Source organism: Dicentrarchus labrax, unplaced genomic scaffold (assembly GCF_905237075.1).
Source record: "Dicentrarchus labrax unplaced genomic scaffold, dlabrax2021, whole genome shotgun sequence".
NCBI classification, from domain to species: Eukaryota; Metazoa; Chordata; class Actinopteri; family Moronidae; genus Dicentrarchus; species Dicentrarchus labrax.
The window spans coordinates 29,905,536-29,922,851 of NW_026136720.1; the positions used below are offsets into that span (position 1 = coordinate 29,905,536).

The 17,316-nt window shown below is 41.1% G+C and overlaps 1 protein-coding gene across 2 annotated transcripts; it reads right to left on the reverse strand.

Annotated features, from left to right (window-relative positions):
- Positions 1-402: 402 nt before the first annotated feature.
- ca5a (carbonic anhydrase Va) lies at positions 403-16,151 on the reverse strand. Of its 2 annotated transcripts, none has more exons than XM_051381608.1 (7): positions 15,615-16,151; positions 11,146-11,343; positions 9,968-10,086; positions 7,526-7,621; positions 7,318-7,380; positions 6,224-6,382; positions 403-4,967 (listed from the first exon to the last, which is right to left on the reverse strand). In XM_051381608.1, exons 1-7 carry the CDS (start codon positions 15,754-15,756, stop codon positions 4,797-4,799), a joined length of 948 nt encoding a protein of 315 aa, XP_051237568.1. In that variant the 5' UTR covers positions 15,757-16,151; the 3' UTR covers positions 403-4,796. The 2 variants fall into 2 exon arrangements, with proteins under 2 accessions (XP_051237568.1, XP_051237569.1); XM_051381609.1 differs by lacking the exon at positions 15,615-16,151 and adding an exon at positions 11,524-12,464.
- Positions 16,152-17,316: the final 1,165 nt, after the last annotated feature.

Genomic DNA, 17,316 nt, shown 5'->3' on the forward strand with positions numbered 1-17,316 from the left:
AAAGAGTGTAAACAACCCACCCTCAGGACCCCAGGCGTCTGGGTGGGGGCCACCAAACATCCCCTCTCTGTGTCAGGGGGCTTCAAAGGTATCAGTGGGGATAGGGTGGGGGCTGAGACAGAGAGGCAGTGGCCAACAGTTTTCCTGCCCTGGTTCATGCTTGGAGAGGAGCTGGGTCAGGAGGGCCTGCAGGTGGAACAGTGGGGATGTATACATTTCTTAGAAAGACAGTTTATATAGCAGCACCTTTGAAGGTTTCAGACTTCAGTTTGGTGTTTTCTACCGTTTCAGGCTCAGTTTAACTTTAAACAGATGTGATGGAAATTAAAATGTATCAAACTACATAGCAGAGCACAGAAGTCATGGAGACAGACACGCAAAAACACAAAGAGATACACATCCTTTTTACATCATGCATTACTTTATTGTTATACATAATCTATTATTACATCAGTTTCTTTAAAATCATCTTTACATCTGTATCATGTGACACAGTTGGGTGGTTTTTTAACATTCTCCCCATCAATCCAGGTGGAGCAGTGCATACTGGGAGAGGAGAGGGGCCTTGTGAAGCCCTGCAGGGCAGGAATGTTTGCTGCCCACTGGACAAATAAACAGATAAAATATGTACTGCATACAGTGTACAACATACATAACATACACCTAAAACATCACACCGAGCTACAGGAGGCAAGGAAAGATGTACCAAGAGAATCATGTCATGAAGAAAATGCAGCATGATGACAGCACTCTGTAATGCTATGTTTAGAAAGGCAGCGATACAAGTCAGGAGAAGATGGGGGAAAAAAAGAGATAATGGAACAGTGAGATGCAACTGTGATGTGAGAAAACATCACATATCATCCTCAACTGACCCTTCCTAAGGCCCGCCCCTGTTTGGTCTGTGCCCCAACAATAGCTAATCTGCATCAATCCTTAGCTGGGTAGTTACATCTGAAAGCTAATGTTAGTAAAACACTGGCTAACTAACATCAATCCAATTTCCATCAATTGTTAGTTAGGGTTAGGCCAATATACTGCCAGCGTATTGCTAACATTAGCTAACATAAGTAGTGACTGTATATATGTCATTATTTTTCCAGCTTCACAATTTAGTTGTCTTTCCAACATAGATTAGCCTAGCACAAAACATATCTGAGAACAGGAAAGAACAAAGCTGACCACGGTTCTGACCGAGGGTTGCTCAACTGGAGGACGAGTCAATCCAACCATCAATAAAAAAAAATCATCTTGATTTCTGACATCGTATCACTGACTCCAGCTTTGACAGAAAAAATATTTTCCATTCAAATATCTTGATATTCATTGCATTCAAAGTTTAAAAAACAAAAAAAAAAGGCATAAAAAGTAAGTTAACGCCAGTAAAATGCCATGAAACATGAAGGCAAACCATGGTGCACAATTCAAATACATCTATAAAATACATCTGTACAGGATGAAGGCAGTACTGGGTCCCTTGTCTCTGTGTTAGTAGAATACATTGAACATAGATTCTGTATTGCATCATTTGTAAAGAAGGAAAACATTCCTAAAAGTGTTCTTGATGCATCACCATCAAACTCCACACCAAGGACACTCTAAACTCCTTTTTGCTTAACAAAAAAATAAAAACATAAAATAACCTGCTATCAACCACCCCTGTGGCCACTTGAGCGTTTATCTAGAAAATCAGCAGCCTTCACAACGAGTTAACACCACACAGCGTCAAATCTTTTCACTACATATCCAGTTAGTCTATTCAGCCGTCGGCCTCATGCTGGGGAGCCAGTGGAGGACCCACTGGGGAGCAGGGTGTGTATGCCCGATGCAGGAGGGGAGGAACTTGGTGGAGGGCCAGTTTGGACAGTTGCATTGTTACTCAGAGATTATACAGACGAGCGTGACCTCTCAACTCAACTGTATGTCAATGGAGGAAACTTTCACATGTGGATGTTAGTGGCCACTTCCTTTGATGTGGTCTTTCTGATTTGTAGTGCAATTATAGTTTCCTCTCCTCATGAAAAGATGAAAAATGAGACTGATTAGAGAAACTCTGCAGATCTATTTATGTTCTCTGTCTGAATCAGAACTTTATTCCCCTTCTAACTTTCTCTCTCTTCCCCATCTTTTCTTCAAACCTCTCATTCCCTTTCTTATAATACTGCATAGTAAGATTCACCTGGTGCATCGCAACTGTTGGACATGAGCCAAAGCAGGCAGGCTGGATTGTCAGACTTCTTTACACAATGCAAGGTTGCGTAAACTTGGTCTTTATTACAAAATCCTCATCTGCACTGTGTCTGCTTTTTGGATTAAGTGGAAAAACACACAGGGCACAGCTTGATAAACCTTAGTGTGAAGCCTTTAAAGCTCTGGATAGGGTACCTTGAGTAGCTAAAACAGAGAACCAAAGTGTAACCAGATCTTCCAGGTTCTGTTCTAGAAGTAAGAAAACCTCATTCAAAAACCCTGATATTTGTTAAGACACTAATAAGTAGAAGTCCAGCCTGGGAACAGAGCCTTTCTCAACAGTATTATACAACCTAATATCCTTGTTTATTTAATATCTCTGGTTTTTAGCGACGTTCAACAAACACCCTTTCCCATAAGACATTAGCGGGCTGAACGTTACAGCTGCTCGACAAAAGAGGCGAGTCCATGGGCAAGTCAAGGTGTCACGGCTAGCCTGGACACGTCTGGAATAACAGCAGGACAGAGAGACAGAGAGGAGTGAAACGCTCTGGAAGTTCTCTGACAGCAGAGACCATGCTTCAATGGAGCGGTAGTATTTTCTGTGGTCAAGTTAAAATCACAAAGGTTTCAATTTCTTAATGCAACTGTTGTAGTGGAAAGTAAACCCCAGGAAGGCGCTTTTTTTCAGAAAGGCTAACTGGGAGTTTGTATTGAGTTACAGAGGCTGATAATATAAACGTAACTGTTAGACGCTGCTAGACAGGCGAGGTGATACACGAGGCCATCGTAGTCAGCTGGTCCCACTGTGGCACTGTCTAACCAGCTCCCTTAGACAATATGATATGCATCTACCATAGCTATCCATGGTAGTATCCTTTGTGCGTTTTGACTTAATAATGAATTCAATAACATAAAGTAGTAGTTTAGACCAGTTCATCGATTCTACATTACTCTACAACAAAAACTTTTTAAAGCTGAAGTAGGTAGGTAGGTTCTGAAACTTATATCCTGACAGGTATACATGAGACAGATAATCTGTGAAAAAATCAGGTTCCTCTGGCTCGTCCTGGTGCTCCTAATGGCATTTACAAGAAATTCTTTCTTGACTCTGATTTGTTGTTTTTGTTCAGGTCGGGTGTATTCTTGTAAAAGTTACCTACTGCAGCTTTAAACCCTTTCCCACCCAAAACAGTCAAATTTGATTTGTCCAGTAATGTTTGATTAATCTTTGTCTTCATCAGACAAATGTGAGACAACAGAAAGCTAACTAAACCAGACAGACTAATGGAGACAACAGTTCCCTCCAGATATAGACTTGATTCAGTCAGTCAGACCTGAGAGTCATTTCCAGGTTTACACCATGTTCCTGAACTCAGTGGCTGTAGCACTTTGTACTTCATTCAAAAAAGATAAATGAGGTGAGAACCATAGTAAATGTCACCTGAACCTTGACTGTTACTGTGAGCAACCACTGCACTTGAACCATAGCTTAAAGGAACAAGTGTGGAACGGATGTTAATGCTCGGAGATGTGTTGAGGGAACCTCTGCCAAATAGCAGTGATTCACACAGAGAACATTTAAGGCACTGTGGTTATGGTACGTGAAACCACTGTAAAAAGGAGTGATGGAAGAGAACTGCTTAGTTCAGTATGTGCTATTGTAACCTGGCATGTGCGTATTTGTAACATATTTAATAGTTCTGCGTAGAAGAACCAAGGCTCAGTAGAGTTCATTTAAAACTCTACTGTATGTGTTGGATGTGTCACATATTGTAAAAATAAAAAAAGGTTTCTGAATGTCAGATGTACTGTATACAGTATAATCTCTTTGTAACAAATAAAAACATACATTCTTCTATTATTGTTGTTGTTGTTGTTGTTGTTATTATTATTATTATTATTATTATTATTATTATTATTATATTATTAATGTATAAATGATCAAATTAATGATGAACCCAACAACCTACCATACAGGATTTTAAAAAGTGAGACTGTGGTATAAAACCCTCAGTGATAATTAGACAATTTTCTACTCGAGAGATACTCCCAAGTTGGTATCACCAGTCTGTTAAAATCTCCAGGGCTTTCAGCTGTAAACTAGCAGCAGTTTCAACCTCCTTATATGGAGAACAGTCGGAGCAGACTCTGCTGTGGTACAGACTGTGGCCAGCACACAGTGCTGCTGAGTTCGTCTCAGCAGCTCAGTGTATAGAGCAGCACTCATGTACAGTCACTGAATGAATGGTAAACGTATAATAAATATGATTCATGTTAATAAAATCAGTAAAACTACTCTTTTTCCCCACAGCAACCCTCCCTTATTGGTTATTTTTTGGTCAAACCAGAATCAGGAAAATCTAACGAAAATAAAAATCTACCCAGTTGAAACTACCAAGAAATATTAGTAAGCAATAAGTATAACTGCAGTTACCCTGAGGAAACGTTGTCATACTTAATGTAGCAAATCTGTTTAAAAAAAAAAAAAAAAGTCTGGACAGCTGCTCACAGAGTAAAGGTTGTTTTGGTACGGTCACTGTCTGTAACGGTGGTCATGGTGTGTGTTACTGTGTAAGAGGATGTGTTCACTGGGTCCAGCAGTGTCAGTGGGGGTGCTTGTCGCCTTCAGCTGACGGTGCCTCCTTTAGGAAGGGAGTGAAGGAAGAGCGCACGGTGCGGCCACAGAGAGGCTGCTGCACGCGGAAGTTGTTCACCATGCTCTTCTGTGCCTCCTCCTCGGCTGAGGTGAAAAGAAGGCTCCGGAAGACCGCCAGCTAAAGGGGGAAAAGGGAAGAGTCTTACACAAAACATCCACAGGGTGAGTAACTTCATCCTCTGTGTAAGAGAAATATGCTGCATGTCTTGAGGCAAAAAATGCTGTCATGCAAGTTCAGCTACCTTCATTGTAGCTGGGCACACCCCAAAATTATTCAGATTGTTGCAACGTGATAAGGGTTACCCGTTAGTATCTGGAACCAGTTTCTGAAAGCATAGGTGCTACTGAAAAAAACTGAGGTTGAGTTTTACTCTAAAAGACAACAGGAGCCCTCTAGTGGCTGGTCTAGAGTTCCATCTTGGGTTAAAGCTGCATTAACAGATTATTTGGAAACAGCAGAACAGCATTAACCTTGAGGGCAGCTGATCATGCAAGATTCCATCTTTCTTCAATGTATGCGTTTGTGGCCGTTACAATGGTACCAGACCAATCAGCGTCCTAACTACTGGGAAGCATGGGCTAGAGAGCTGCACTGGGATTACAAATCTCATGGGAGCGGGTGGTAAAAAACACCTGAGTCTGAGTCTCGGGATTTATCTTGCATCCACCAGAAGGATGGAGACATAGTTAACAAATTAAGTTGTGAGGAAAATTAAAGCAGGTTTTTACAAAGCAAGGCAAGTCTGCCATTTGGAGACATTTCTCAGTTGTTACTGACAGAGAAAAATAACATCTTTTCACCTGCGGTAAGAATGAATTGAATAGTCAGACTGCTTGTGGGAGTGGAAACACACACAGCGGGAGTGGGCAGTAATAGGCAGAAATCCACCGGGAGAAGGATTAAGAATACAGTCCCGCTCTAGCACGAACTACGGACCTGATTTAACACCAGGTGTGTGTGTGTGAGAAGTAACCGTTTGCTCGAAAACAACTGCTATTTAAGTGTCTGCCCTTTTCCAAACAGTATCCCAAATGGTTCTGTGAAACAAATATTAAATATTAGCATTTATTTGGAGTCACCTGATGAATGCAAGTCCAATATTTACTTTCCCTTTAGCTCTGTTGTGGTCTCCACCACCTCCTGAGAAAAATACACGCAAAAGCTGCCTACTGTTTGGTGCTGGGCAGGTAGTATACAGTGAGCCCTCTGCTGAAAAAGATGTTACTGCAGCTTTAAGTTAAACTAAACCGAACTGAAATACATCCTGATAGAATTAAGAAGCTCAATATTAAAACACAATCAACATTAAAAAAAACATTACAAAGAACAGGATCTGTGTGAAGAAATATTTAGTTTAAAACACACACAGATACCTGATCATGGCTGACTTCTATGTGCTGCTTCATAACGATCCAGGTGACGGACTCAGTCAGAGGGGGAGTGGTCAGAGAGCCATGGTAGGTCCAGTAGTCTTCAGTGTTGGTGGGTAACAGACAGGCAGGGTCAAACCTGGTAAACTCCACTACACTGTCCTGCAGACGGCCAGAGGGAGACACACAGAAAAAAAAAATATGGTCAGTGAAGCTGTATGCTGAATTATTTTGAACGTCATAGGCAGGAGACAAGGAAGATCACTGCTGAACTTTGCCACACACAGTTCATACAAAGGTTCTAATATTCTTAATATAATAAAATCATTAAAGTATTTAAATTATTAATACTATTAGTACTATAAATGGGCCAAAATCCCAGAAGACATTCACTATCAGTACCACAGACTAATATAATAACAGAAGACTGGAACTATCTAAATACTACAACCATCATTATCTAATCATTAAAATCATTAATTCATTAAATCATTAAAAATATCAACATAAAATATGTCAAATAACTTATTACATAATGAGTGCATCACAACTGTGACATTTCATCTGGCTGGACAAACACCAAGCTTATCAGACATTATTAATGATAAGCAGTGTAGTGGCAGTGATGTGAAAGAAGGGCAAACTATAACCTCCAGCCAGTCACCTTAGAAAGGTACAACCACCTATATGTATTTTCAGATAAGCTTTCTTACATTAAAAACCATCTTTATATAACTTCTGTTGGTAACAGGTAATAGGCTGTGCATTGATTTACCATATGTGTAAATTCTAAAGTAATAAATAGCGTACAATAATGCATGTGATACAACTTTAGCTACTTCCAGATTTGGTTCCTGAATTTAGCTCTTGGGTGAAAAAGGTTCATCAGTACTTGTAGATTTTCTGATTCCTGTGAAAAAGGCCTGTCTAACCAGTCCTGTAGTGTCTCTACTAAACCACTAGAGGGCGTCAGTATCTACCTTCTAGCCCAGTGCTGTTTGAATATGACTTTATAAGGGGCATTATATTTCCAAGCTGGACTGATGAAAAAATTATTAGGAAATCAATGTGGTGTATGTGTGTGTGAGTGGACTAACCTTGTGTCTGATAGCAGGCAGAGCGTCCACCAGTTTCTGCAGCCCCTCGTGTCTCTTTCCCACCTGCACAAGGATTAGACATTAATCTGGCTTGCAGTTACAGTGTAAACCTGTACATGTAATGTATACAGCAGTATCTGGATGTTACAGTCCTCTGTGCAACAAGGTAGGTTGAAAGTTTGAAAGTGAGAGTGTGTGTGTGGTATACCTTAAGAAAGACTCCGATAACAGCCAATCCGTTGTCCTCCATCACCGCCTCCTCGAACAAGCTGTACTTATCAGAGTTCCAGTGAACCAGGTGGAGCTGAGAACACACACACAGGGTACACACGTATCATAACTCTGTGTGTGTGTGTCTATGTGTGAGACTGGATATCATGACCTTGATCTTTTTAACCCCTCTGGTCTGATTCCACTCAGCCACTCATTCTGTCCTCCAAATGACCCACTAATTCCTACTTGCCTTGATTTTCAAAATAAGAGTTTATTTTTGTGCAACTCAAAAAAAAAAAAAAAAAAAAAAAATTCTTGGCAATACAGGACAGGGCCTGTTCACAAATGTAGTAGTCATCTTTAAAACGACACTCTGTTAACTCGCTTTCATGGCGTGCTTGGCCTTTCTCACCACAACCAATTATTCCACTTTCTGAATGGACCTCCAATGTTCTCCAACATTAATTTGGCCACAGCTCAGGCTAACATACAATTAAACATTTCCAGGAAAACATATATTATTTCCAGGATGGGTGGAACCCTGTTGTGATCGACTCACTTTGAATTCACTGTGATGTGTTTTGTCTTTTATATAGGACACATTTACTGTAAACTAAGAAAGTAAAACAAACGTAGAATAGATGTAACTTTCGTAGATGAAGAAAATGATAATCAACTTAACTATATCTGTGGGGCTTTTAATGGAAAATTACGACCTTTTTGTCTGTGATGCTTTATATATATATATATATATTTTGTCTTATATAAGTCATTTTCTATGATTGGGAATGGACAATACACGAAGGTTAACAGAAATAGATTGGGCTTTACATTTACATGGCACACAGCTGTCAGTCAGGACTGTAACTCAATACCACACACACACACACACACACACACACACACACACACACACACACACACACACACACACACACACACACACACACACACACACACACACACACACACACACACACACACACACACACACACACACACACACACACACACACACACACACACACCTGAGTGATGAGAACAGTGACACAGACGCATTCCCAACACCACCAACCAGGGCTTGGCAAAAGACACACCCAGAGTCAATGGAACCTGTTGTTACATAAGTGTGCTGAAGTTAATGGAACAACATGAAAATAGACATTCTGTGGTCAAACGTCGACTAGACAACAGTACCAGTTTCAAATCCCACCCACTGAGAGGCAAATACGCGGTCTATGTTTGAATTTGGCTTTAATAATACAAAGAGAAATGTTGAAATACAGCTAGATCAAAGAACCTGGCAGCATGCCTGATACCGACTGTACAACCAGGAGAGGAGGGAAAGTTCCAGTATAGACATAACTTGATGTCATAAATACAATACCCTCAGTATTTTTCCAGACATTCATGAGGGACACATGAATAGAAGAAAAGTAAGTCAACATTTAACCTGTGTTTTCTTTCATTGCTCCTTTCTTCATTTAACCCTTCAGAGAGTGTGGTCATGTAGAAAGTAACAGTAGAGGGCTAATTGTGAATTCAGACTCCCTCACTCTCTCGGTATCTAACTTTTCATTACATGCTTTCTTGAGCACTACATATCTTTTTCAGTCAGAGGCCTGGTCACATAACAACACACATACCTGTCATACATGTGACTGCAGCACCTGTACTTAACAAGCTCCACAAATCCAGCAGTATGTCAGGTTTTTTTTTTTTTTAAAGCAACAGAGGGTGTGTGCAACAAAGTACTGCTGTAACAGGTAATGAGGAGCTCATGCATCAGTGCATTAGTGGACCCGAATCCTTGACAACAGCAGGTGAGCTGCGTGTGGATGAAGCTTGTGTTTCTCTGCAGATCATGTGTGATTGTCAGTAGCCTGTACGGGAGGGGGTGAGAAAGGGGAGATTGTAGTGGCCTATGGCAGATGGCGTCAGTCTCTCAGACAGCTGAAGTTTTGAATATACCAAAAAGTGGTATTCGGGACATCCCTAAAAGATGTTGCTTAGCACGATGTTGTTCCTATGCAGCACAGAGCATGACACTGCTTTATCTGCCTAACTCTACAACAGCCTATACACACCCACCGCGCTTTACAGGACTGTCGGATAACAACATGGACCAAAGGAACAGACTGAAAAAAAGAGTGTAGTGATGTGCACTCTCGGTTTGCGTTTACTGACAAGATATTATCTCATAGGGTAAGTTAATCTCAAAGGGTGTACGGAGTGGCTCTGGGCTGTATTTTTTGATGTTCCACATTATACTGTAAAGTGTTCTTGGTCTTGTGTACACCCCCTGTACATGTTCATAACACTGAGGCAGATAAAAGCATTGCCTAAAGGGTATATGATATTATTTTAATAAAAGAGAAAGAGAGACTCTGATATCCCTGCAGGAATTACAAAAGTTTCACATTCTCTATCACAGTACCTCTGCAGGGAACAGCCTCCTGTCCAACGTGTGCTCTGACCCCCAGGCATTGCTCTCACCCCAGTGGAAGTGGAACTGGCACAGCCTGAATTTGTCTTGCAGGGGGCCCCCTTTCAGTGCTGCACCAAAAAGTAAAAGGACATGTAGATCAGTGCATCATACTTTGACATTCCACAATCCCTTTCATAAGATTGAAATGCTCGCCCTCTAAAAGGAATCTCTGACTGTCTAGTATGTGTTAGTATCTGCTTCCTCCTCCAAAAGGAGGACTTGATCCCACACCCGGCGTCTGCTGAGGAACAGGTTGTTCAGGCAGAAAGAACTGACCCAGAACCAGGAAATATGAGAGACAACAATAACCTATGAAGCTAGATAGTTTTATTATACCTTTAAAGTGTTTATCAATGTCAGTAATAGTACCAACAGATAAGGAGCATCACATGTTGTTGTAATCAAAAACACTTAAAGACTGAATCTGTACTTATAATGCCTGTAGTCATCACTCACTCCATTGTTCCTTTGTTTATTTTACTGGTAATAAAATACTGCTCTCAACTTTTCACTGATATAAACCTGCTTTTGTTCTCTCAGTCCTAGACTAAGCTCATAATACAAAGACTGAGGGCATGTGACAACTACAAAATGGTTTATTTTGGAGCTTTAAAACTTTAAAACCAAAATAAAGTTTATTTGATGGTTTGGAAACATATACAGTGTTTTGGTGTGGCCCAGTAATTATACCAAAATTACCAATGCTTTAAAGGCAGACTATGTAGTAGTTGTTGAGGTCAGGACAGACACGCGAGTCACATGCCAGTCACCAGATCCACGTGGCAGTTGTGGTTTTTATCACCAGCTTTAAGTGTAGCATTGATTAGTGGATTTTCAAACAGACAGAGAGCTCTTTAAGGGGGGGGTCAAGAAAGAGATAATCCTCCAGTCAAATCAATCAATCAAAACATGCGTTCCCCTTGCTGAGATTTCCTTTAAGTTCACTCAGATATTAAAGGGAACTCCTGACTTGCTCACAGTCTATGAGTTAATAAAGAGGAACTTTATTAGTGGCACAAACTTGTGCTTTCTACTTTCTAGATTTCCAAGGGACAGTTAAGGGCAAGACTGATTGGATTTAAATGCATCTTCAGAAAGTATACATTGAGCCACAACAGATTACTTACTGGACTTGTCTGTGGTGTCATCATACTCAACCAGAAAGGAGTAACCGTTGTTCCAGATTTGTTGGCAGGTCTGCGGGTCGTAATCGGTGACCAGAGGCTTCAGCTCTGAGTCGAAGACGCTCTTTCGCACAACAATGTCGATGGGAGACTGACGATCACCTCCTGGTACCGCGAGGGGTCCCTGCCACATGGGATGCACTGGAGGAGAGGAGAGGATGAAGAGGAGAAGAAGAAGAAGGAAGAGGAGGAGGAGGAGAGGGAGGAAATCAGAGTGAAAAAGTCAGAGAATTTTTAAAACAGACAGAAGTTGCTGCGTCTGCTGCCCAAGGGTAAAAAAAATAAAAAAAGAAACAAAAACAAAAAAATGCTGACACCTACTTTTCATGTTGTGCTCTGCTGCTTGCTGCATTTTTAGACAGTCCATTTTGAGGGGATAAAATCAAAAGGTGCCTCATAAAAATAATTCAAACGTAGTGTTTGAACAGTGCTAGGTACACACACAGTCCTTCTTCCTAGAGCTGTTTTAAGGAACTGAATGGAAAAGGAGCAAGTGAGCAATAGTACTTCCTTCTAGCTCTCTACTTTTTTTTTTTTCCTTAAAGGAAATTGCAAAAAGAGAGAAGTGGGCTGGCTGTACAGAAAGTGACACGCGGAATGTCCTGGCACGCCCCCAGCTCCCCTCCACAGCGGGGGAATCAGACCAGGACCTCTGGCCGGTCAAACCGCCAGCTCAGGCCAACTTCTGTCAACGGACCTGACTTCTAATTACCCCAAACTCTGCTCACTTTCCCCACCTCCCTCCTTCTTATTTTCCTTTACCCTGGAAATCCACTCAAAACACATTCATTCACTTATTAATCTTCCACTTATAAAAATCAAAAAGTTAAAAAGATTCTGTGATCCCTCTCCGGATCAAGATCTATAGAAAAGCAGTCAGGTGTAGTTGTCAAAGGGCACAAAAGCAGCGCAGTCTATTGTTTTCCTCTCCATTCATCCAGCACAGGGCTCGAGGTTTCCGCTGAGAGCCGAGTTGAACAGGTCTGACTGGGAGATGACCTTCATCTACATCGGATTTCAGCGGCTCCTCCTGGGGGAGTTGGCTGCCTGACTCTGTTATTGCACGTACACACAATAACTGCTTGCATAGCCATTGGTGCTCATTCACTGGGTAATTGTAAGCTGTGAGGTTGTTCTGATTCGAGGTTCGTCAGTGCCACTGTGTCACTCTGCAGTGCTCCTGAAAGTGTCACATGTCGACCAGCTGTCCTGAATCAGAATATGACGTGTGTGTATGAAGAGTTCTGCCAGCTGAGTCTTCTGCATCCACAGAGTAGTGAACATAAATGGCCTGGTGAGGATATAATGGCCTCCTTAACCTGACACAGATTTAAGTCCAATAATATAGATCTGTCCTGCAGAGGCATGCCTTGTGCAAACACTGAATCCCTACCAGTTAAAGGTGGGGGAAGCGAAATCCAACAGCATGACTATTACCATAATATAGTGAAGTCAACAACACAGCAAGTAATGTAGCTAATGGTAGCTAACATGCAGAGGACGACACAGTTTACCAGAGCCAACACATCCGCTCCGAACAGCGATACTCACAACTCTCCTGCAACTATAGCTGACATCACAACAGCAGAATATCTGGCAAATTAGAAAGTAAGCTGTAGGTTGGGTGAGTCTTTTAACGTTACCCGACACCCAAATCTAATCTGAAGCACTGCTGTATGCCTTACATAATCAGTCAACCCTAATGAATGATTTGAGGTAAATAGGCTAAAACAGTGGAACATCAAAAGATTAGTCAACATCTTCCACATTTTTCATTGGAAATGATGTCTACTGTCGACCGGATCAAAACTGCTGATGGTGATGTGAGACTGTAGGTTATCCAGAGAAATTGTTGATTTCCTTGAAAGAGAAGCCTGAAACTATCAGCATGACTAGATATCACAGGGAGGAGGAGGTAAAATATATGTTTGTGTATTTTGGGTTAACTGACCCTTCAAAGGACAATTTCAGTTTATAGAAACTTGAGATCGGCTGTATAGAGCGGGGATCTGGAAACATGGCAGCATCACCAACAAACTCCAACGGGGCAAGAAACCTGAGGAGAAGTTAGAATAAAGCAACAGTTGAGCCAGAGGTTTGTGGACCACCGATTTGAAGGCTTGAGTTTAGAGTTATGGCCGTCGGCCATCTTGTTTTTTTGAAGCCAGAAATGACAATATTTATGTTGGGTAATGTAATGTAATGGTTGGGCTGCGTTTGGTTTTGGCTTCGTGTTGAAGCAGCAAAAATGGCACCCTCACTGGTCACACACGTTCTCATATTACAGATAAACAGTACACTACAACAATATAGGCAGCGCAGAAACAGAATCTTGATTCATATTTGATGAGTGTTGAACTGGACAGACTCACTGAGAATGAACTGTCAATCACAAGGTAGCCCCGCCCTAAAGCATACCCTGCTTTATCATCTACTTCACTCAGGTAATTATTCAGGTGAGAAGCAGGGTCTGCTCTTAGGTTAAAGACAATCAGACTTCTTTTTGGAGCCAGTCCAGTCGCCCCACGCTGGCCATTATAAAGAATACATCTGCTTCTCTTTTCACACCGAGATGCTCTGACCACCAATAGATACTGTTGTTGGTTGTGTCCGATTCCTCCTACAGTCAGAGAAAATAGGACTGTTAAGGCTTAATTGAATTATGTTATTAGTTATGATATTTGTAGCTAGTTATGATACTTTAGTGAACTATTCACATTCTAGGAGTTGGGGTCAAATGTAGTTGACCTTTGACCCCATGAAGTCAGAAAGGTCAGTGGTATGCTTTCACTTGAGTGAACCCTTACCTTGAGTAAATTGTTGTTTTCCTTTATTGGTGATTGATCTTATTTATTGGTTATGACACTGTTGCCAAAATTCTACAAATGCAATTGTAACAATTTTATAATACATGCAATACATCCATATTTGAAGCTAATAAGAGAGTTTGAGAGGTAAATAACTGGAAGTAGCACTCAAACACAGTTTCCGGCCTGGGACTGAAAGTGTCAGCAGTGTTTAATATGGTGAATAGAGGTTTATTCTTCCATTTAGATACATTTGCAAACGTAATATGACGATGAGGCTGATGTGTTATAATAATATAAAATGCTACTCTTGAAGGCACCCACTTTGGGCACCACTACTTTAAGGGTCTTTTCCTCTTCGAGTGACCGTTGTCAGGCAGCACTTCCTTACTGGGTGTGTATCAACCCTCACAATCTCTTAAGAGTTATGATTTGTGCCCTCTCTGAAGTTGTGCCTGAGAGGTTCAACATAGGAAACATAACTCTCAATTTTACACTACTTACTACTTCAAGGAAGCACAGATTGCATCACTTTCCTGTGAGTCTGGTGTGGGGTTTTTTTACCTGAGGAGTGGCAATAGCACAAATTGCTGTTTTTGAAGAAAAATAGCACCAGAGCATCAAAGGGCAGGCCAGTGCACTGGCATGAAACCTAATTTCTAGTGAACCACATCAAAGCCAAACCAAAAGCCCTGTCATAAAACGTTGGACAGACAGTGCCCAGTACAACAGGCTTGTTAAAGTTAAATATGAACTCTGTTTATTATAATGGTTGAGCATAAAAGCTTAACTGCACTGGGCTATTTTTCCAAATGTTTTTTTTTGCATGTTGATTCTGTGGTTTTAGTTTGCATGAGATGGTGAACAAGACAAGGCTCATGTTACTGGGTGTGGGGAGGAAGTTGTTGGAACCTGTTAGAGGAGCTTGGGTGTCTCGAATATTACTCATACCAGAGGTCTAACACGCAAAGGAGGTAGATGTTCTTCAAGTAGGTACAGTATAGTGGATAGTGCATCCTATACATGCACTATTAGGATTTTAGAATTTTAACATTTGATGCATTGTCTATCACATGATCTATAGCCAGAAACATGTGAATAACAATTGTCAATAAGGATACAGACAGTGGTAGTACTGTGGCTCTACATTTGAAAACAATGGAGCTGGTGACTCAACATACAGGCTCCTATCTAGGTCAAAGGGCTTCAAATGGCCCCTATATGGGACAGCGATCAGGGATATCGATACCTGTTGGGAAACCCTGGAGCCCGGGGCCACTCTCAAACACAGCTGAGTCAACAGAGCAGCGTTGATCCAGATCCAGTGATGAGGAAAGTCCAGTCCGAGCTTTCCACTGCTCCTGATACACGTTTCTCAATGACAACAAAAGTGACCATTAACTGATGCTGTGTGACCCACAATGAAAGGCCTTAGAGCCACAATGAGACCCAAAACCAAACCACTGCCACAGTTGGCGGTAATGTCCGACATTAAACTGCTCTCCCTCTGAAGCTGTGCGGTAGTGAGCAGCTGTGTGGACACGCTGGATGGACGAGAACCATTGTGTACTAACGTTATCACACACGCTTTGCACAAGTACTTACTCTGAGACAGCACATATTTGCTGGAGCACGCCGTGAGGTTGCATCTCCTGACAGGCGTTATCCGGTGACTCTTGACGTGTCTGACGAGCTGTCGGTGAAGCTGGGAAGCCAGAGGTCTTATAGCCGATGATAAAGTCACCATATTGATCAAGCTAACGTTACCAGCCTCACAACGGGCGGCTACGAGGAGCGCTGTACCGTCCTTTAGCGTCGTTCGTCGCGCTGTTTTATGTGAAGCTACCGGTGAAGTTAGCTCAGTGTTTTGAACTCCACAGAAGTTGTCTCTCAGCAGAGAGCCTGTTCAAAACAACACCAACGACTGACTGCTGCTCTCTGCCTTCCTGCCGTTTGCCTGCAGGCGGGGGAAGGGGCAGGCTTTCGCTTTACACACCTTCAAAATGGGACCGCAAAAGACAACAACCGTTTCTCCTCAGCCTGTGACGTCAATTTAACCCGGTTACATAGCGTCCTCTCCGGCCCAGACCCCCGATAAATGATAAGATAAAGCCGCTGTTGAGAAACTGTTTGCTCGGCAGGACGGGAGGAGGAGGAGGGGGCACAGTGCCGACCAGTCAGCGGCCTCCACTGAGGGGCGTTAGCGACGATGATGATGACGACGACGATGAGACAGACTAAATACATCTATGACAGACAGGCGGGATATTTATTTACAATTATATGTATGGATTTTACAATCGTAGTCATCATCATGATACCATACAGTCCATTATAACAATTTATAATAATAATACAAATTAAATTAAAATAAATTATACATGCATGTGGTATTTGTATTATAACATATACAAATAGATTATATTTTTATAGCCCCCTCCCAAACAAAATAATAATTTCCACATTAAAGACCTCAAAGTCATCTACTCCATCTACCTCATTTGAAATGTCCATTCTCAGTGGATATGCACTTCAAGTTTCTACATCACAGTTTTAAGTTGTATCCTGGAGTTAATGAGCACAGAGAAACTTTCCACTTTGAGCAGATGAATGTGAAAACATCCTTTTAGAGTCAAACTCTGCACAGACAGCATTCTGCACAGTGGACATCAAACATCCAACTGAAGGAACAAGAAAAACAAGCTTTCCAGTGGAGGGGAACTTTTACTTTAACCAGTATAACTCATTTAATTCCTAAAACACATTCCAACTGTATACTGATATCCCCACAAACAATATAATGCCAGTTGGTTTTATTTAATAATATTACTAATAATATACTTTATTTATACAGCACTTTTCAAAAACAAAGTCACAAAGTGCCTAAATATTAAAAACATTCCAGGAGGCAATAAGGCAAAAGAAAGCAGACAAAACATATTGAAAAAAGATATGTTTTAAAAATAAAATCTTTATTTTATTCATATATTTATTTAATTCTATTATCTTTTTTATATGTCAAATATACTACAGTGTAAGTAAAACTACTTTCATTTTTGTTTTTTTTTGTTTTGTTTTACATGTTGCAGCTGGGATGGAGCAAATGATATCTACTTCATAGACTGTTGTTTGATCAATAACAATGCATTGTTTTTTTAACAATCATTTTGTATACAAAACAACCACAGGTATACCTAATTATAGCTGGTAAAATAAGTGTTGTGGGGCAAAAAGTAAACCTGTGCTTCTCTTCATTAACCATCTTGCCCTCACATCTTAACCTATCCTGTATCTCCCCCCCTTACTG

What these genes read in the sequence shown, in the direction of transcription:
- ca5a (XM_051381608.1), bottom strand. Translation starts at nt 15,756, where the DNA reads ATGGTGACTTTATCATCGGCTATAAGACCTCTGGCTTCCCAGCTTCAC. An exon ending in CAAATATGTGCTGTCTCAGA is followed by an intron (nt 11,344 to 15,614) that starts GTAAGTACTTGT and finishes CCTCTCCTCCAG; the next exon opens with TGCATCCCATGTGGCAGGGA. An exon ending in TTATCGGAGTCTTTCTTAAG is followed by an intron (nt 7,381 to 7,525) that starts GTATACCACACA and finishes ATCCTTGTGCAG; the next exon opens with GTGGGAAAGAGACACGAGGG.